Below are 20,927 nucleotides of genomic sequence, written 5' to 3'. Positions count from 1 at the left end.
TTTATCAATGTGTTCAGCACAATAGCTTCAGGCTTACCCAGGATCTAAACATGCTTGATTTAAATATATATACACATATCTTTGAACAGCTAATCCCTATACTATATCACAGTCTGCTTTTGAAAGGTTCTCCTCTGACATGTGGTAAGGAAGACTCCTCTTTCAGAAACACACCCAAAGTTCCCCTTAATTGCACGGAACTATGGTTTGTTGGATCCTGGCCAAAGTGTTCCAGTCCTCCAGGGACACAAAAATATATGTGCATTGGAGCAGGAAGAAATAACAAATCAAGAGCAGACAGATGCTCAACTTGTGGGTAAAAAACAAACATACCACTGGCATTGTTCTGTTGATACAAAGGTCATACCAGAATCAGAGAAAAAGAGATCATTCAGTGTTAATGGAACAAAGAGTAGCCAAGTAAAATGTTGGACTCTTCTGATGTGCTTGAAAAGTAGTCCATCATGGTAAGTAACTGCCTTCGTATCACATAAAGGAACACAGTTGACTGTGTGCATTTCATTTTCCACTAAGAAAAGTCCCATACACAAGAGAGAGCATCTTTCCCTCTTTCAACCATTGCTTCTGCATTTCTTAAATGAAAACTCAGCCATTTAAATGTGCACGCCACATTTCACAACTGATGACACCACACGTGATATTTGCTACATAAACATAGGGGTATTTTTGTAGTCAACCTCAAAAAGGAAATTTTGAACTGGCTAGGTTTCCAGACACTTCAAACCACACCACCAACTGTAAGTTAGGGGTAGACAGCATGATGCCCTCTAGTTATGATCCTACTCCAGTCCCATCAGCCCCAGGCAACTTGGCCATGTAGTCCAATGGCATCTGGAGGGCACTTAATTGGCTATCCTTCTAGAGGTATGGAAGCTGGCTTGTAACTTCACCTGCTTTAGGATAATGTAAAGAGTCACTACCAACCACAATGAAGGAATTTGGATTCTAGTTTCCTAAAGGTAAAATCCAAACCTTTTTCTTTGCTCAGCTACATCAAACCACCCCCAGAATTGATACCAATTTGGCTATACTCGTTAAGAACTTATTTATTTATTTATTTATTTATTTATTTATTTATTTTAAATGTATATACTGCTTAATTGATAGAAGATTTCTAAATGTCTTATTTCAGCCTTGAATAATGTCACTCAAAATCTTTAGAATCTTCCCATACAGTTATCAGGACCATTGCAGAGAATCAATTATATGTGCCAAGATGACTCCACCTAAGACGTGAACTACCATAAAAGAAGATTTGAGAGACAAAAGGCAGCCTAACTGACAAGGAACAAATCTGCTTTAGTTCCTGCCAAAATAGCCACTATTTTCATCACTTTCACCTTTAAGGAGGGTGGTTTTGTTTTGTTTTTTTGTTTGACCTTCAATGTTAAATGTTTTAAAATAGTTACTTACTGCCAGTTTGAGTAGATGCTGGGTTTATCTGAACTTGTTCAGAAGATCCTGTCTGAATTAAAAATGAATAGATAAATATAAAAAGGGAATTTCCCAATACAAGCACACACTTTCCCAGAAAAGTGGTATCACTAAACAAACATAACTTACTTGGGTAAGATCAGAAGGTGTAGACTCTGTGCCAGTAGTTCGCTCTTCAACCGGAAGACTGCGGATGATGTCCTGGGCCTGGCAAACAATAGCCTTCAGTTCATCAACAAATTTCTCTTTCTCATTTTCCAACACAAAGTCATCTTCAACCTAACATGGGAAGGAAAAAACAGGGTAGAAGATGTAAGTGCATCTTCTATTACATTTTATACAATCAGAGAAATCTTAGCTTTCCAAACGAATAATATTGTTTGGCTGAAGGAAAACTCATATATAGCCAAAACAAGTGAAATTGTGCCAGTGTCTATGTAGCAAGAAGCCATCTCAAGTTTCCCCAGTAATAGGGAAGGAACATACTCATTCTAAAATGGTATTACTATACTTAAGTATTCCTTTTTCTAAACATATTATTTTGCAAAATGCTAAAATCAGGCGCCAGACCTAATTATAATCCAGAAGCCGACCACAGGAAGAAAGTTTCCCTCAAAATCTGCTCACAAGTCCTGGCCCCACCCCCAGAAGGCACCCAATGGCTCCCTGGGTGGGGTTTAGCCTCAGTGCATCCAATGGAATCCATTACCTGAGTGATGCCTGCAAGATAGCATGGCCAGTGACAAAGGATCAGGGTTGATCGGATTTGTAATCCACAACACCTTGAGCAGGGCTATACAAACCCCCTACCCCAGTTAAAAGATGTACAGTGGTGCCTCGCAAGACGAAATTAATCCGTTCCGCGAGTCTCTTTGTCTTGCGGTTTTTTCGTCTTGCGAAGCACGGCTATTAGCGGCTTAGCGGCTATTAACGGCTATTAATGGCTTAGCGGCTTTAAGAAAAAGGAAACAAACTCGCAAGAACTCGCAAGACGTTTCATCTTGCGAAACAAGCCCATAGGGAAATTTGTCTTGCGGAACGACTCAAAAAACGGAAAACCCTTTCGTCTAGCGAGTTTTTCGTCTTGGGAGGCATTCGTCTTGCGGGGCACCACTGTATAGGATCAGGCAGCAAATTTTATGTCTAAAGAAGAAATGTGTACTATTGTCAAAGTCTTCGGACGCTTATTTTTTAAAAAGTTAATTTTTACTGAACAACAAAAGCAGACAATACACACGAGAGAAAAACAAACATTAACAACAAAATAATGTACGTTTAATACAAGGAGCTTTTGATGATAAAGTCAAAGAAAAGTAAAAAATTCAGAAGTGAATGAAATGGATAAAATTATAAACGAGATATAAAAACACAACTTGTGCAATGAAGGAAATAGGAAAAGGGGGGGTTTCTATAAGGAGGCAAGACCTTCTTCCATTGAATTAAATGAATTTATCCAACCTGCACTCCCCCCCACCCCACCCCGGGTTTCTAATGTTTAGGGCTAAAACACCATTTTGAATCTTATTAACCCAAGGAACAACAGATGGTCCTGCAGGAGTCTGCAGCAAACCTGAAATAATAACTTAGAAGGTTAGTTCAAATGGTTTAAGGATTTTTAAAATGTTTGTCTTGAAGTCCTTACACGCAACGTTTCCAAAGGTGACAGTGCCTGGGAGGCTGAGTTTAGTCAAACCTCCAAGCCCAGTTTTCATTGATTCATTCAGCAGCCCCATTTTTAGGATCTTGCCCCAAAGCCTCTCAAAGTTAGTTCTCAAAATAATCTGTGCAAGTCAAGGGCATGTCAAGTGGAAGACTAAGGTTAGACCTCAGGGGTTTCCATATATTGAGAAATGCTATGAACAAGACACAAGGCTATTGCACATTGTCCTGAGCAACCCAAGCATTTGAACAAGAAATCTCTGGTGGAAAGCAGGCTCTATGAAACTTGCCATGTAGTCAGCAATGTCTTCCGGAGCATCGCCATCAACATCAAATTTAAATGTGACCATCTTGTTGTTATGAGTCTCAAGCTGGCACTCCACCGTGTTGTCCCCCGATGTTGACACCTGAATGAAGGGGGGGGGATTGGGTAATTAGATAGAGTCAGAACCTGCCTCTTCTTCAATTCTTGGCAAACAAAGATCACCTCTACCTGACTGGTGTGACACCAATCCTGTAAAATGACAGCACTTGTCCAAAGGCTGAAGTGGCAAAGCACCAATAACTAAAAAGGTTTAACACTACCTATTATCTTTGTGGTTGTTTTGAATAGATAATTATGTACACATTATACATTGTTCTATAGTATGATAATGAATATAGATAGGATTCATTTCTGTAGAATCTGGCATCTGTTGGAAATGGCAGCACTTGATGGTCTTTGGGATTCAGTGACCTCAGGTTCAAATATTCCATCCAAAGACTTTATAAGCATTTTCTGGAGGCTTGAAAATATACTTCTTCACCCAAAGACTATATTCAAATTTTCCCCTCCATTTATGACCTGATTCCAAATACTTGCCTTCAATAACATTTGGAATGGATTCTAGCTCCTGTTCACACATTATGTTGTTTTAAAAGCAACTGACCTGAACCCATTCCTTTCTGATCTTGTGAAGCTGCAAGAATAAACTTAAGCTAAAAAGATACACAAAAAACTGTGAAGTCATCTGCTATCTCTGACACCGGACACACAAACCAGGGTAGAAACATTAATTGTGTACAACGTTGGATAAATCAATTGTTTTAATCAGTCCATTTTGCAAGTCTCAAAATCCATCCCACAATTTACCATCCACAAAGACTGATTTTAGGCAAATCTGGGATTATAGAAGTCATAAAAGTGCTCTTCTGCTCAAAGATGGTGTTAAAAGAACTACTTGCTATTCTGTTTCCCCATATTGAGGTGCCCCCTGAAATATGGTCTGTGAATATAAGAATTGACTGGGCCAAAGGGCTTCTTCTTAGCATATATTAACCAGATAAACAAATGATTATCTGGAGCCCAAGGGCAATGAGAAAAGTCTCATTGCATTAGTTGATCTCATTCTCTGGACACATACTCCAATTGAATTCCACATATAGTTGCAGAATTTATAGTCATTAAAGCATTGCTTGCAAATGGGAATTTATACACCGGTGGTAGGAGAGCCCAGGTAAACAACCTCAAATATATTTTCCAGACAGATATTATTCTATTGAATTCTATTCTGGAGCTATGCATGATTTAGCCTAGATTGTTAAAACATACACACCTGCAGCACAGTGAGCTGAAATTTGGTTCCCTTCTCTGTTCGGGCACATGAAGCTCTCCGTTGCTTGCTTTTGTCTTGTTTGCCATTTCCACTTGGAAGGTCACATCCATTGGCACCTTCCTTCTGAATGGCTACATCAGGAATCGGTCTTAAAAGATAGGAAAAGAGGTGAGCACTCTTAGAAGGAGCACACCGAGACACTTCTGAGGGGAAGCCTTGCTCTCTGTAACTTCTGAACATTAATTTAAGTAAATTTTTGTTTTCCTTTTATCAACTAGTCCAAATGAGGGCTTGCATTACCTCACAGCAGCAAACCTATTCAATATTTGAATAGGGAAATACTGTAGATCAAAGTAGGGCTGGCGACAAACACTCCTTTTTAAGTGAGTTGAAGGTGGCTAGGTACCATAGGTAGACATTGCTGTCTATGGTATATGCATTTATTTTGTCACACTACCATTGATGGTTAAACACTTAAATTCAAATGGGTGAAATTTACATGGACAAACCACATTTCTCTCAGTCTCAACTACACAGAGAGAGACAGACACACTACATCTGTAATGGGGAGAATATTAGCTTAACTTACAGGGCTGTTGATGGTCCCCCTATTGTATACATTACTTTATCTGTGGGGCAGCAGGATTTCCCTGACTTCTTTCTAGGCCACTGTGGTCATGTTCAACATCCCAGTGCCACATAGATGGGACCAACAATGCCCACCCTTCCATCCGCTGTCCTCTAGGCAATGATCAGGTGAGAAAGGCCCAGATTACTGCACTCAAGGTTACTGCAACAAAATGGAAGTAGGGAAGCCATGGCGAACTGGCTCCCACACAACTTTACAGTTGTGTACGAAGTGTCTTCTAAAGTACTGCAAACACTCAGGAAAAGCACTTCACAAACATTTTCTTAATATTGTTCTCTTTACTTTGTCTTAGTGGTGCTTGGGGTGGCATGCAGAGCAAGCTAATGGATAGATGGCACCTTTGCAGATGTACAGAAGGTGGGTTATGGGGAGACCAGGACTAGTCCTTATGGGTAATAAGGCACAGGGCTGGACCCTGCAGCAAGCGGCTGGTAACATGACTGGGGAGGAGGGAGAGATGGATGTAGCAACAGCTTTTCAACTGGTGACCTTAGTCTGTGAGGTGGGGCTAGGGAAGGTGCCATTTAGTTCACATCTCATTTGGCAAAAGGTTTGGCACTGGCATTGAGGATTAGCAAATTCTGGGAATCCCAAACCTAAAGTCTTCCAGTGAAATCCATAAATTAACTTTCTAGCACACTACTGCTTTGATCAGAAAATCCCTAACAGTTATCCTAAGTATTTACTTCCCTAAATTTAACTGAAGTTCTTAGCAGGGAGAGAATGATGAGAGTTCCTATCTTTGGGTACATATGCTTCAATAATGTTTCTTCCTACCACAACTCTGCCAGCTTTCTTCTGGTTGAAGTGAACTCCCCCCCTTCCCACCCCTCTGCAAGCCTTGAGCTTGTCTTCTCTGTATAGAAAATGGAGATGTTCACTAGTTTTGATCTCCATGCACTTAGCATTCCTGCCTTCCACCAGGCCAAAAAAATTAACCTTGGAGCAGACTCACCCTTGAACAAAATCCTGCTTTTGAACTGATGGCTGTTGTTCTGGTACCAAGATGGAAGCCTAGAAATAGGGAGGGAGAAAATTAATTATGTTGGTTCTGCATTTGCCATCCTCACTTGGATGCAGCGATACTAAGCAAATTAAGTAATTACACAAAATGCAAACAATTCATGTGCTTGAAATGAAACACAATCGTACTTTTCCAGGCTGACATCCTCAGGACCCGGCTCTGCTTTCCCCCCTTCTTCTTCTTCTAGTAGCATTCAACACCAGTTCTAAAGATAACCTTGAATAATATCTAGCTCTCAAGATTCTATTCCAAGCTTTGCATTTGCTTTGAAAATATTTCCCATCCATGGTTAGGAAAATATTTACAGTCTCAGAAATGTATGCTTGCTATTTGCAATCCCAGGAGAAAAAGTGAAAATAAAAGTTATTAAAGTGGAAAGCTCAGGCAAGTTACTCTACAGTTAAAGACATACAATCTCTAAAGATCATTAGAATAATAATAATAATAATAATAATAATAATAATAATAATAATAATAATTTTTTATTTATACCCCGCCCTCCCCAGCCAAGGCCGGGCTCAGAGCGGCTTACAAGCAATAATAAAAACAAGATGAGTGATTACAACTTAAAAACAAAAATAAAATACATTAAAATAATGGAACATTAAAATATTAAAATGGAGCCTCATTGCAGGAGAAGGAAAAGAAAAAAGAAAAAGGGGGGCGGAGGGAATCAAATTGGCTCCAATCCAAAGGCCAGGCGGAACAACTCTGTCTTACAGGCCCTGCGGAAAGAGATCAGATCCTGCAGGGCCCTGGTCTCATGAGACAGAGCGTTCCACCGAGTTGGGGCCAGTGCTGAAAAGGCCCTGGCTCTGGTTGAAGCCAATCTAACTTCCTTAGGGCCTGGGACCTAGAATGACCACCTCTTGCATGCATAGCGGAAAGGATAAAACATTCTAAGGAGGTTAAACCTAGTTTATCCATAACATTTTTCCTTTTTATGGAATAGACACAGCATTGTGCTAGATCACTAGATTACAGTCTATAATCCAGTACGCAGTTTGAAGGTGTCACAAATAGCTACAAATGACATTGGTGGCATGATTAGATATGCAGGAGAATGGAGAGACCTTTATCCACAGACACAACTGCAACAAGGAAAGTGCTGAGAACACAAAATAGGCAACAGGGGATGTTCAGATAGTTTCTCCTCAGAAATGAGAAATCAGGTTGTCTAGAACTGAAACTGTGTGCTAACCCTAAGAGCTATCTTGTCAAGGTAGGCAAGATGAGCAAGAAGAGGTCTCAGGAGATGATGAAGCTAAGGAACAAGAGGCTCAGGTAGCCAAAAGAACGGGAAAGAGTCTGCAATGAACAGACATAAAAGGTGCTTCCAGGTATGGATGATTTAGCAATCCCTCATCATTTTGGCTCTGCTTTCAGCTGAAAGTTGAAGAGCAACTCAGCCTCCACACTTCTTGAAGGCAGACCCTAACACTTTGTTCTGCAGCCAGGTTCTGAGTCCCTCTTTTCCCAACTCCAGTTACTGAGAGGGGGGTCATTAGGACCAGGGGGGAGGGAAGACTACCTCCTCCTTCACGGTACTCCTTATCATGTCGCCCCATTGCTGCAATGTAAGAAGGAGTGGGAGAAAGAGTGCAACACTTTTTGGAAAGAGAAAGGTCAAACTGATAGAACTAATTCCTAGAGAGGAGAAACAAACCAGAGAGAGAAAAAGTAGCTACAGCAATCTAGAAAAGGGGTGGAACAATCTATACAGGTCACTATAGGCCAGAATAACAGCACAGTAGCCCACCAATGCCCATGGAATGTACATATGCAGCTACAAAAAGAGTTGAGAAAAAGTTGCATTTTCTAAGCTCATAAAAAAGGAAGTGGAACAGAGAAAAGGTGAGAGGAAGATGTTTTGTTCATGCCATCTTGCATGAGTAAGGAAGCAGTACATGTCTAGTGTGGAAGCAGTCACAGAAACCTAAAAGAACAGCAGATGGTAGAAGCAGAGGAAAAGAGACAGGGAATTAACGAAGAAAGTGACCAACAAAAGGAGAGAACTATTGAAACAAGGCAGTCGAAGCTGTATTAAATGGGCCAGAAAGGGGTGGAGAAGAATGCTGGTTGAACACTGCTGGTTGAAAGACAGTGTGGCTGGACAAAGGAGGTCCAGCTAAGATGAAGCAGGAAGAAAACCATAGAATCAGAGAATTGGGACCACGAGGGTCATCTAGCCCAACCTCCTGCAATGCAGGAATCTTTTGCCAGATGTGGGGCACAACCCCAAGATTAAGAGTCTCATGCTCTGCTGACTGAGCTACAAGGCAACCATCAGGTTGGCAGAGGTGTGACCATAGACAAAGAAAGGAGGGACTAGGGTTGACCTCTTTTTCCTGACAGGGCTACTGGATTAGAACAATTTTTCCATTGTTTAAACCCAGTCTTGCACGTAGCACTCATGGAAGGCTATGCCTGCCAGTTGTCAAAAACACCACTTGTGAAGCAGATTAGAAGCACACAAATCTGATTAGCAAGAAATTAAACACAAAACAGGAAACACTTTTGGTTAACTCTGCACCCTCTCGAAAGAACAAGAGTTTCTGGTTGAGTCTTGTTTGCGCTGAAGAAAATGTCACCACCATCCCATGCTAAACAAACCCAAGCTGTGGGGACTGTGTAGGGGAGAGAAAGCTTTTTCTGCCGGAGAGCTGCATTTCCTCCTGGGCTGCCTTCCAGGGCCTGTGTGCCAAAAGCGGGATGGGCAAAAGCGGGCAGACCTACAGATGCAACTCTTGCCTTGGTACACAGGAAGGCTACACTCTGGGTTTCAACCCACACCTCTCTACTCTTCATTCAGGAGGCAAGGGGCACATCTGTCAGGGCTGGAGTCAGGCATAGGGCAGCAACAAAACAATAAATCAATGGAAACAAACCACAAGTCTGGCCTGTCGCTCTCAGCAACTCTTTCAAGGTCTTGCCCCAATGAAGCAGTTGTGAGGGCTGAAGATGCCTGCCTTCCCAGTGTCCACTGGGACTCCTCCTCTCCAGGGTCTTTCCCACTCAGTCTCAGGTGGCGTCTGCGCACAACCCGGCTCTGCCCTGCCCTCTTGATTTCTCTGCGTGTTCTAAGGAGACCAGCAGGGAGAGGAGCTGGTCACACCAGAATGGGGAGACTGTCTGGCTTCTTCTGCAGCCAGCCCCTCTGCCTTCTGGCCCCATTCCTCCCCATCCCATTTCTATCTCTACCTCTGGACTGCTCTCTGCCACAGTCTCTCCCTTCTCACTAAACCCTGTTACCTCTTCTGCTTCACCCTCTTCTCTCTCTGGCCACCCACCACCAAGCTCCTGGCTCTGAATCCTCTTCCCTTGGAGGGGGGGGGGTTCCTCGGCTGGTGCCTCCCACCATTCCTCTGCATCCAGCCAATCCATGATCGTACCACAGCTCAAAGGCGCTTTGCAGCCCCGCAAACACACTCAAGCAAGCCAGGCCAGTGTGGAGGGGCATGACCTGACAGCCAGATACAGAAGCATGGAACATCTCGTCCAGTTTGGCCCTAAAGTATGCAATCACCATTACAAAGTCAAAATACTTAGCCACTTTGTTGTGACTCTCTTTTCTTTTGAAGGGGGCGGGAATCCTAGGAAACAAGATTTTTTTAAAAAAAACCAGAATGATATACCTGTGAAATGTCTTGTCCTTGAACGTGTTCTTGGTGTGGCTGTGTCCCTGCGCTAAGTGATGCTTGCTGGTTCAGGGCTGCTGCTGCTGCTCCAGAACTCGTTGAAGGGAACTGCTTCTGGACCACTGGCTCTGCAGGCAACATGGACCCCTGGCACATTGGCAGCTGCTGCTGCTGCTGCACATATGCTGACTGTACTGAGGAAGCTGTAAATGGTTGGTTATTATCAGCTGGCTGAAACGCTGGAGGTTGCTGGAGGAGGCTAGGACCATGCAGGTGCCCGGGCAGTTCTGGCGGCTGTTGCCTTGCAAGAGCTGGCTCTGACTGCTCTGGCATGGAAGACACCGTCTGTGGTGCGTTTGGGGCAGACTGTGGGACTGTGGCGTTGAGGGGCTGAGGAATAGCATGCTGGTTGAACTCTTGATAGGGAGCCTGTGGCTGCATTTGGGGGATAAAAGATGGCTGAGATGGGACAAAAGGGGCCTGCGATCCTGGCTGTTGGCCTTCTGCAAACTTGTGTCCCGCCTGAGGAGGCTGCAGCTGCTGGTGCCCCATGCCGGAATCCTGCTGGATCAGATATGTTGATTGCTCAGGCTGGAGCTGCTCGGAGGGATAAGCATGGGCCTCCACTGGTTGTCCTAGGCAAACCTGCTGCTCCATGCAGCCAGCGCCACTATCCTGCACCGTATATAACGATTTCTCAGGAGAGCGCATGGCAAAACTCCGCTGATCTGCGACCTGTACTGCCAAGTGAGCCTGCTGGATCTCTGGGGGCGGAATTAGATATGGCGTTGGCTGGTTTACGAAAGCTGCCTGTCCTTGGTAAAAAGACTGCATTGGATATGTCGGTTGGTCCAAGGGCTGTCCTGGATACACTCCAGGGACTGCATAGACCAGTTGCTCTGTGCACGGAGGCTGATCGGAGCCTTGCATTGTGTAAGCGACACGCATCTGACAGGGTGCTTGCTCTGGTGCCTGGAGCTGGTTGGTGGGCTGCACTTGAGGTGTCAGCTGCTCTGAAGCTGGGAGCTGGTGGGGGGGCTGTGTTTGATATATTAGCTGTTCTGGGGCTTGCAGGTGGTACTGGATGGGATAAGCCACCTGCTCTGGAGTTGAACCCGAGAGCTCGGCCTGCTGCGGCTTTTCTACAACTTGTTGAGTGACAGCTGCCAACTGCTCCGTTGAGCTGCCCTGGAAAAGAAACTGTTCTTGTTTCTGCTGCTGTAGGGGCAGGTGGTATAACATCTGTTGCCTTACACAAGGATGTTGATCTGTGGATTGGTGCATCTGAATAGCTTGCTGCTCTTGCTGCACCAGGGAAGGCTGTGCCGAAGCATCGAGGGGCAGCGTGGGATACTGTGGGCACTGTGGAAGTTGAATCGGCTGTGGCACGGCAGAGACCTGATGTACTGGCACAACCTGCTGGGACTGCTGAATGGAACCAACCTGCTGGGGAATTTGTGGAGATTGCTGAATGGAGCCCACTTGTGGGGGAATATGCTGAGACTGCTGCATTACTGCTGCCTGCTGAAGCTGTTGAATAGAGGCCATTTGCTGGGGCTGCTGCATGGATGGAACTTGCTGGGGCTGCTGCACGGGTGCCACCTGCTGGGGAACTTGCTGGGGCTGTTGCATAGCCACCAACTGCTGAGGAACGTGCTGGGACTGCATGGATGTTGCTTGCTGAGGAACATGCTGGGGCTGCTGCATGGGTGCCACCTGCTGGGGAACTTGCTGGGGCTGCTGCATGGGTGCCACCTGCTGGGGAACTTGAAGCATTGTCACCTGCTGGGGAACATGCTGGGTCTGCTGCATGGATGCCACCTGCTGGGGAACTTGCTGGGTCTGCTGCATGGGTGCCACCTGCTGGGGAACTTGCTGGGTCTGCTGCATGGATGCCACCTGCTGGGGAACTTGCTGGGTCTGCTGCATGGATGCCACCTGTTGGGGAACTTGCTGGGTCTGCTGCATGGATGCCACCTGCTGGGGAACTTGCTGGGTCTGCTGCATGGGTGCCACCTGCTGGGGAACTTGCTGTGGCTGCTGCATGGGTGCCACCTGCTGGGGAACTTGCTGGGTCTGCTGCATGGGTGCCACCTGCTGGGGAACTTGCTGTGGCTGCTGCATGGGTGCCACCTGCTGGGGAACTTGCTGGGTCTGCTGCATGGGTGCCACCTGCTGAGGAACTTGCTGTGGCTGCTGCATGGGTGCCACCTGCTGGGGAACTTGCTGGGTCTGCTGCATGGGTGCCACCTGCTGGGGAACTTGCTGTGGCTGCTGCATGGGTGCCACCTGCTGGGGAACTTGCTGTGGCTGCTGCATGGGTGCCACCTGCTGGGGAACTTGCTGCATTGTCACCTGCTGGGGAACTTGCTGGGTCTGCTGCATGGGTGCCACCTGCTGGGGAACTTGCTGTGGCTGTTGCATGGGTGCCACCTGCTGGGGAACTTGCTGGGTCTGCTGCATGGGTGCCACCTGCTGGGGAACTTGCTGGGTCTGCTGCATGGGTGCCACCTGCTGGGGAACTTGCTGGGGCTGCTGCATGGATGCCACCTGCTGGGGAACTTGCTGGGGCTGCTGCATGGATGCCATCTGCTGTGGAACCTGCTGCATTGACACCATGTGTTGAGGAGCCTGCTGTGTAGATGCCACCTGCTGAACAGTTTGCTGGGGCTGCTGCATGGGTGCCACCTGCTGGGGAACTTGCTGGGGCATCTGTTGAACTGACACCACCTGCTGGGGCTGCTGTGCAGCTGATACCTGCTGGGGAACCTGCTGGGGTTGTTGAATGGAGGTAACTCCCTGTGGAACTGACGGCAGAGCTGAAGGGTTAGGAAGAGCCTGTGCTAAACTTGGCATATTGTTGACAAACTGAACTGAAGGCTGCCCCTGTAGCACAGGTGAATGACCAGCAGGCACAAAGCTGGCAGAAGCATGCTCCAGTTCCATTGATCCTGCAGCAGCTGGAGCCTGACTACCGATTCTAGCAGCAGAGGTCAACGGTATGTTAGCTGGCAGGTGTTGGTTCACCATCTGTGGAGCAGGGATAGTCTGAGGGGAAGTGGCTGTCAAGATCTGCTGAGGGACTCCCATGATGGATCCATCCAATGTCTGCCCTTCTGCACTGTAGGACACCTGTGCATCTGGAGCCTGGTGAGAAGAAGGTATTTTAAAAAGTGGTTAAACTGATCGTCCTTTCTCCAAATCTTACTATAAGGAACCTCATCGTTACCACCAACAGATGAATCACTCTGAGAAGACTATAACAAAAAGAACTTGTAGAAGGAACATCGAGATTCAAGGGATTTTGTATAAGTTAATAAACAGCAGCTTGTAAAATTCCATCACCTTGGCAATACACTTTCAGTGCTCCAAAATAACCACCTTATCTGTAAGCGATATGAAGGGTAGCAAAGAACCACTAGCACTTCTTTGCAATTTCAAAAATATTTCAGTAGCTGGACAGCCAGTATTTAACTTAGCTATGTTCCAACTAGAATGAAGGAGTGGGATGATGGATTAAATTCTTATCTTTAGGGTCCCTGAGGAAGAACTATTTTTCATGAAGGTTGGTCCATTCTATGAATACGTTCTACAGGGAGCCGACTGACACTGCTTCATTCTACAAGCATTTCCTAGCGTGCATTCAGTTCTGCTTAAAACAGAGCTCATAATTTATCATTCAAGCTTCAGCCTCCACTGCATCATATAAAAACTCCTACAACTCTGTCATGGGATCAGATATTCAGAGTAAAGCACGCCTGCTCAGGCAGCTGCCTTAAGAAAAGGAGGACAGCATCAATTCCAGACACACCCAAAAATTACAAAGTGGTTTTTCCCACAAGATGGTAAAGTAAATGGTATAATTTATTTACAAAAGCGACCATTTTGGGGTTAATTGTGACTAATGTATCTCAAGTGTGAGAACTCCTCAGAGGCAAGAGTCCCTTCTTGTTGCTGGAATGTGGAGTTCTTCCATTCTCTCCCAAACCAGAGCTTTTGTAAATGAAGTATAGCACCTTGTGAGGTCCACCATGACCAAACCAGCACAGCCCCACCTATGAAGCTGATTCCTCAGCCTTGTGCAAGAGCCTTTCTGCACAATTAATTATTATACAACATGCTTTTCTCCATTTGCTGCACACAACTTGTTGCAGAGATATCAGTTTCCGAACGTTCGGAGCTAAGCTACCTTTACCTACAAATGTATGAAAGCAATGGGTAGATAAAGGGTTGAGCAATATCTTTCTTCTGCCACTTATCCCTCCTAAAGCAGTTAGTTCAGCGTACCATTGCACACATTTGCATGTAATGCATACTTTGAGATAAAAGAGCAATACTCTGTACATGAAAAGGTTTGCACCACCACCACTGCTCCTGATGCTGACAGAACAGGGCCACAACTCAGGGGCAGAGCATCTCCTCTGCATACAGAAGAAGGTCCTCAGTTCAATCTCTGTCATCTCCAGGTAGAACTAAGAGAGACACCCACCTGAAACTCTGGAGAGCCGCCGTGTACACTACTGAGATGGAGGGAACAATGATCTGACTCTGCATAAGGCAGCTTCCATATGTTCCTATGTTCTTGTTATTGTGACCACTGAATGGGATATGGGTGCCGGAGTGCCATGGCACCTACTAGGTATCATTTTGTGATGCACTTAAGACCAAACCCCCTGTTAAAATGCAAGCAGGTGAAACATGAGATCAGTGTCTCCTCTTCCACTGCACAGTGTTCATAAGACAAGACAGTTTATGAACAGAAGCAGCAGGGTAGGGGATGTTTAACCCTTCCCTCGCCAAGCACTTTTCTTCTGCCAGTTTTTCAGACCAAGTTTATTTCAGAAAAATGTCTGTGAAATCCCCTGGGGGGGGGGAGCAGATTGAAGTAAAAGTTTCAGAAGAAAAGTGACACTCTTTCTCCCCTGTCATTTCTTCATTGCAAATTGCCCCCTCTTGAGAATCCTTTGCAGTAAAGAAATGACCATCAGGCTTGTGTTACATACGGACATGTTGCAATGTGCAGTTTAACTTCAACTTGTGAAGCAAACTCCATCACCTGTTCAACATTTGATGTCATTTGGGGGGTGTTCCCCCCACCACAACCCAGAGGCTGCGCATTTGCCCCATGCAACTTCTCCATAGCGGCACACATCATCCGGACAGATTTCTTTTTCAACAACAAGAACGCCTGCTACGTTATCTCCCACTTTATGTGACTGCCTGCTCTCGTCATGGTGTGAAGTCCCTTGTAGGCGTATGGCTCAGAGTCCAAGATGCCCTTGTGAGATGCTATTTTAATGACGGTTTGAAAGGACCATCAGGTCAGTCGGACTATCCCTGGAAGCCCTTACCAGCCTCGGTGTGAACTGCTGAAGTGCAACAGGAGACGCCTGGGCTTGAGGAACCACAGGGGGGGCCAAGCTGTGGGTGGGTAGGGTTGAAGGCTGACTCTGGATTAGTGGTAAAGCGCTGGGGTGGGCCACATTTGCTGGCTGTTGTTGCACCTAACAAAAAGATAATTAAATGGACCGTTCATAGAAAAACTAATTGATTGCCTGTGCTTCAGCTCTCCTGGTCTCAGCTGCTCTGCCTGCATTCTCCGGCAACATAATTCTCCTGGGAAAATGATGCATCATCCTGAGACATGTTACCCACAGCAGAGATTGTGAACCTATACCATTGGTGAGCCACACAAAACACTGTTGTAACATTACTTACATTACTGCAGAATCCAACAGCTTAAGAGAATGTATGGAAGGGCCCCCACGCATCTCTTACACATTTCACTACCATTCTTAGGAAAACATTCCTCCTCCAAGGCATCCCTTGGGATCCCTTCCAACTCTACAATTCTATAATTCTACGAAAAGGCAAACTCAATGGATGATAAAGGGTGCCTCTGGATACACATGGTGGAACAAGTTCAGGACTCCTCCCATTCTAGGCTATCTTAATTCTACTACATGTATAGACTAGAGAAACCTAGGACCTTTAAACAGTTGACTTCTCTATTTTTTAAAAAAGACAAAGGCCTGGTCTATACACAGAGAGCAAAAGGAGGGTAGAATGATGGGAAATCACCATTTTGTTTAATGCCCCTCTATCTGAAAAATCCATACAAGTAAATGTTGTTTATATCCTTTTAACTTATATCCTACCATTAAGCTCAGGAAGTTTTATAATTGTCAGAGAATTCTGCATAGCTCTCAATTCTGTGTATCCTGAATCAATCAATCAATCAATCAGACAGAGGCCGACTGAATAAAAGATACTGCCTTAGCTATCTTATTTTATTCCTTCTCTAAAACTAGCACAGTCACGACAACATTTCCAGAAACTCGATACAAGTAGTTCTCTTACCATATTTAAGAAAATGATAGGTCACTTACCCCTGCCATCGACTGGTAATGTCCCACCAGCTGCTGGGAAGCGTAGATGTGTCCTTGAACACTGTTTTCAGCTTGTGAGAGATTGGGGGCCTGCTGGGGGCCCATAATCTGTTCCGAGGAGAAAGCCAGGCTATGTTGGCTGGAGGCATCCGAAAGTATAACTGAACCTGCTCCTCTCTCAGATAAACTGTCAGCTGCGTCAGTGTAAGAGGAGGGAAATAACAAAAGATAAGCTGTTTCAGAAGAATCCATAACAATTCCCATCCTTCTCCCTATCGCTGCCTCATGCAGACAAACCACTGGGACTTAATGAACTGGCCCCACTGGTGGAATCCCACAAAACGGTGTCCACTAGTGCAATGAAGCTTCCCCACCCTTCTCCTCCCTCCAGACCCCACCTCCCGAAATTGGGAACACTGCATAGGGCTAGGAGAGGAGACATCTTTCTGTCTGGTAAGATGAAAAGCTGATGGAACAACTGCTATAGTGCTACACTGAATTCAAGGGGCATAACAGGAGCTGTCTCGAAATGCCTCATCTACAAGGATCAAATATTTACTTGAGAAAAGAAAATGCAAGCCTGCATTCTAGTTGAGGGCAAGGAAGGGTGAGCCAATCTTTTTTAAAAAATAATAATCAACCCTATGCTTTTAAGCTGGCATTAGTAAGTTTTCTACATGGAACACAGGAAGCTGCTTTAAATCAAGCAAGAAGACTGGTCCGCCTCATTCAGTTTGGTCTATGTTGTCTATACTTGCTAGCAGAAACTCTCCAGAGTTTCAGACAAGAATGAGAATTCAGGTCCATGTGGAGATGTCATGGCTTGAACCTGGAATATTACGCATGCAAACCAGGTACTCTGCCACTGAACTGTATTCTTCAGGTACATATGCCCCAAACCTTTTGGAATATTATCTCCTGCTTCTACTAGGAGCCAGTCTGGGGCAGTAGATAGAGTGCTGAGCTTAAACTACGGTTCACAGACCTACAAAACCCATGAGCTTCAGTGGCTTAGACTCCCATAACCTAACCTACATCACAAGATGGTTGTGAAAACAAAAGAGGATAAAGCTACTTATCAGAACGTAATCCTATGCAGGCATAAACATGACAAACTTGCATTCCATGTAAATTCTGAAATCAGGCAACAAAGGCTTTTTCACTGAATTCTTCTCAGCTCTGCCAATGACACCAACCCATGACCATGCCTTGTTTTGGGAACTATATGCTCTTTGGCAAGGACAAACTCCTGACCTTTAAGCCAGCATCCTTATCAGAAATATTCAACACTTATGGAGCGGTTTGTGAAGGAACCAAGCAATATTATCACATGTTTATGCCAAACAAATGGTGACGAGGAAACAGAACACCAAATAAGGTCTGATTTGTAATGGAACATTACTCTGGGTTGGGAATAATCAAATGTCTTATTGTACAGTAACTGGAATTGTACTTAGTTTTGACCCTCTTGTTTTAATGTTATGCTTTAATTGCTGTAACCTGCCTGGGACCTTAAGGTAAAGGGTGGGTAAGCAACAACAACAACTACTACTACTACTACATTTGAAAAAAATATTTTTTAAAAAACCCTGCTGGAACAGGCCTATGGGAAGTTTGCAAGCAGGACCTGAGTTCAAGAGAACTCTCCCCACTTAGGATACCCAGCAAATGGTATTCATATTCTACACTTTTTTAATCAGTTGCTTCACTTGAGGCTCTGCCTGGCCAACAGTGCCATGGAGGTACGATCAACCTGCTGTTCTAATTTCACTACTCCAGTGCAGCATGTCTACCAATTGAACAGGGAGCAACATCATGGGTATCTGCTGACCTCAGATGTTGGGCAAAGTGGTTGCAAGGAGGTGGCTCTATATTATGTGAAGGGTTGCAGTGTAGAAGAGGAGGAAAAGGCTCAAAACGGCCACACAACTTGGCTACCCCCAAGCTGCCTTTCCCCTCTGAGAAAAAAAAATGGTACAAGTCTTTGTATCAGTAAAGGAGAAAGAAACTGGGCTGAGCAGCAATTCTGAGTAGGCAAATGGTTGTGAGCGAAAGGATTGGCCATTAGAAAACTCCCATCAGATTATCATGGCTGTGCTGGCTGAGGCTGATTGGAGATTCAGCCCAAAACATCTAATGGGAGTTCTAGTCCAAAACATCTGGAGGGCATCAGATTGGTAAAGACCGATGTACATGATATTAGCCAACAATTCAAACTGTGGGCAACTGCCACAGATACAAGTCACAGTTTACATGCTAATTGACCTCCAATAAAGCAGAAAAGTGCCAGGAGTTCAATAAATGCCTTGTGGTGATGCATCTGGATGAACAAAATGACGCTCTGATTCAATCTTTATAACCTTAGTTCAGGATAGCATTTTGGGAGGACAGGCTGCCTTTGGTTGCTCATTACCAGCAATGGAGGAGCTGTGCTGCATTTGTTGAAGGATTTGCTGTCGGACATGTTGGTCCACCTCTGTTTCCTCGCACTCCGTCCTGCTCTGTTGGGAAGGAGTGGTGAATGATGAACCCTGTGGCTGGAGTAATGGTAGCCCACTTGGCAGCTTGCTTTGAGAGTCTCTTCTCTCCTCCAGGTAGCCCACCTGCCTCCGCTCCCTTGTCTTCTTGATCAGGGAGACACGATCCCGGATGGACTTAGCCACAGCTTTAGAATCACTTTCGTGGAAGAATCCTGACTTCACCTGGACATCAAAAAAGAACGGTTCTATTAAGTATAACTCTGCTCCTCTGAACTGGTATCCATCGGTGTTTAGCAATGCTTTTCTGTAATTTCACATTAACTCAGGGTTCCATTACAACAGAACTTGCATTGACCACATACTCGATCAGTCTTGGACCTATTGTATGGAGCACCAAACAATACAGCAAGCAAGATACAGACCCACAAATTCAAGTGCTGCTACACTTTGGCTATGGGTTAAGGCCAAGTACATTGGCTGGATCAATACTAATTAGTACTTATGTGACTGTCTTCAACATTAATATACTGTGATGAAAATGGGTAGAGACAGAAGCAAAAGTGGACAGAGCAACAGATCTGTCTCTTACCTTTGGATAGTACACTATGTTCTAGGCATGTAAAAGCCACACCTCTCCAGAAAACAAGAGACATCATTGCAGCTCAAGGACACATTCCAACCAAGCAAGAACACTCAAGTAAGGTCCAAGGCCGTGCCAGTGAGGGGCACGGCCTAGGGGAATCTCAAGGGATGGAGAGAGAGGCCTAGTGGGCCACATTTGGCTCATGGGCCAGATATTCCCCACCTCTGATATTTATGTTACTTGATTAGAACAAGTTAATTAGAACAAGATAAATATAACCACAATACTGTCCATCCTACTCCAGAAAAGGAATTATTATGAAAACAGTCACGTAACAAGTGGCTCTTGCTAAATCCTTGAATTATCCATGACAGATTTCTACTGATGGGACGTACAGTTATATTTTCAAGTAGTGATCCAGTTTAAAAGACAAGGAATTCAAGCACAGGTGTTGCATTAAAATGGAACCGTCAAAGGGGAGGTTCTTAGCTACCAACTGTTAGCAAAGTCACATCCAAACCTAGTTGAAAAATAAAGGGAAAATAGACCCAAATAACAGCTTTAGAGCACAACATCACAGAGCCATTCATAAGACACAGAACAAAGCATCCTGAAACAACAATTTAGGAGACTTCATAGCTGGCTGCTGGGTGATGCTTAAGCAGGAGTCAATTGTGCGCATATACATATGAGCAGATGCACTGCTATGACTCCTTGCAGTATCATTAGCCATCAGCTGTTACTTGTCAGGTTGCTGTGTAGCCAAATGTTTTGTGAAAACAAAACCAAGGCAACAGTGAGGCAGAATGAAGAATCTGCAGTCTAAACAGATAACTTGGGCAAAGGAGAATAAATGAAACAAAACCGTAAGAGGAAAGGAGGGAGAAAGACTTGTTTACACTAATGCAAAAACTTCATTAGCTCTTGGCTGGCTTACGATTCACATACTGTAAATGAGTATAAAACCACAGCTTCAGAAATCATGCTCACCCATTGGCAAGAAGGTGACCAGTCCTTAGGTGACCTTATGCCTTGTACGTAAAATGCACTACTACCTGTCCAAATGTCTCCCTGCACACAGAAAACTAAACTTGCAGCTCTGAGCAGGGTGGAGTGCACTATTAAGCTAAAGTTAAGTGGGAGTTCTGTGACTGGAACCCCACTTTCCCCCCACAGACTTTTTTTGTTTCTTGAAAAGAAGCTGGGAAGGGACTTCCGGGTTAGCGCCAACGGCTAATGGCGGATTCCCTCCGAGCTCCGGAGGGAATCGGCTCCGCAGGATTTGGGTCTTGCCGCTGCGGCGACGCGGGGACCCTTAAAAATCACAGGCGGCGAAGCCTGTGAACCTGGTGACTCGGCGGGCACCATTTGCGCCCCCCCGACCCGTGAAGGAGCCTTTTTAAAGGCTTCAGAACGGGAGACGGGGTGAGCGGCGCGGTGCTGTGAGTCGACTGC

At 45.1% G+C, this 20,927-nt stretch overlaps 1 protein-coding gene across 25 annotated transcripts in view; it reads right to left on the bottom strand.

Annotated features, from left to right (window-relative positions):
- Nucleotides 1-20,927, bottom strand: part of WNK3 (WNK lysine deficient protein kinase 3) — a 92,882-nt gene that overhangs the window by 27,918 nt on the left and 44,037 nt on the right. For 6 of the 25 annotated variants that reach the window (XM_081175656.1, XM_081175647.1, XM_081175654.1 and 3 more), the window contains 10 exons: nucleotides 18,823-19,111; nucleotides 16,410-16,603; nucleotides 15,372-15,524; nucleotides 12,388-13,167; nucleotides 10,018-12,348; nucleotides 6,314-6,372; nucleotides 4,710-4,857; nucleotides 3,405-3,521; nucleotides 1,585-1,734; nucleotides 1,435-1,486 (listed from right to left, as the gene is read on the bottom strand). In XM_081175656.1, coding sequence (XP_081031782.1) covers nucleotides 1,435-1,486; nucleotides 1,585-1,734; nucleotides 3,405-3,521; nucleotides 4,710-4,857; nucleotides 6,314-6,372; nucleotides 10,018-12,348; nucleotides 12,388-13,167; nucleotides 15,372-15,524; nucleotides 16,410-16,603; nucleotides 18,823-19,111 — 4,273 coding nt within the window. Of the gene's footprint in view, nucleotides 1-1,434; nucleotides 1,487-1,584; nucleotides 1,735-3,404; nucleotides 3,522-4,709; nucleotides 4,858-6,313; nucleotides 6,373-10,017; nucleotides 13,168-15,371; nucleotides 15,525-16,409; nucleotides 16,604-18,822; nucleotides 19,112-20,927 lie in introns of all 25 variants that reach the window. The other 19 variants (XM_081175645.1, XM_081175650.1, XM_081175641.1 and 16 more) reach the window with 19 other exon arrangements.

Source organism: Podarcis bocagei (assembly GCF_964188305.1).
Source record: "Podarcis bocagei genome assembly, chromosome: 17".
Classification (NCBI taxonomy): domain Eukaryota; kingdom Metazoa; phylum Chordata; class Lepidosauria; order Squamata; family Lacertidae; genus Podarcis; species Podarcis bocagei.
This window is presented reverse-complemented; position numbering and strand designations above follow the sequence as displayed.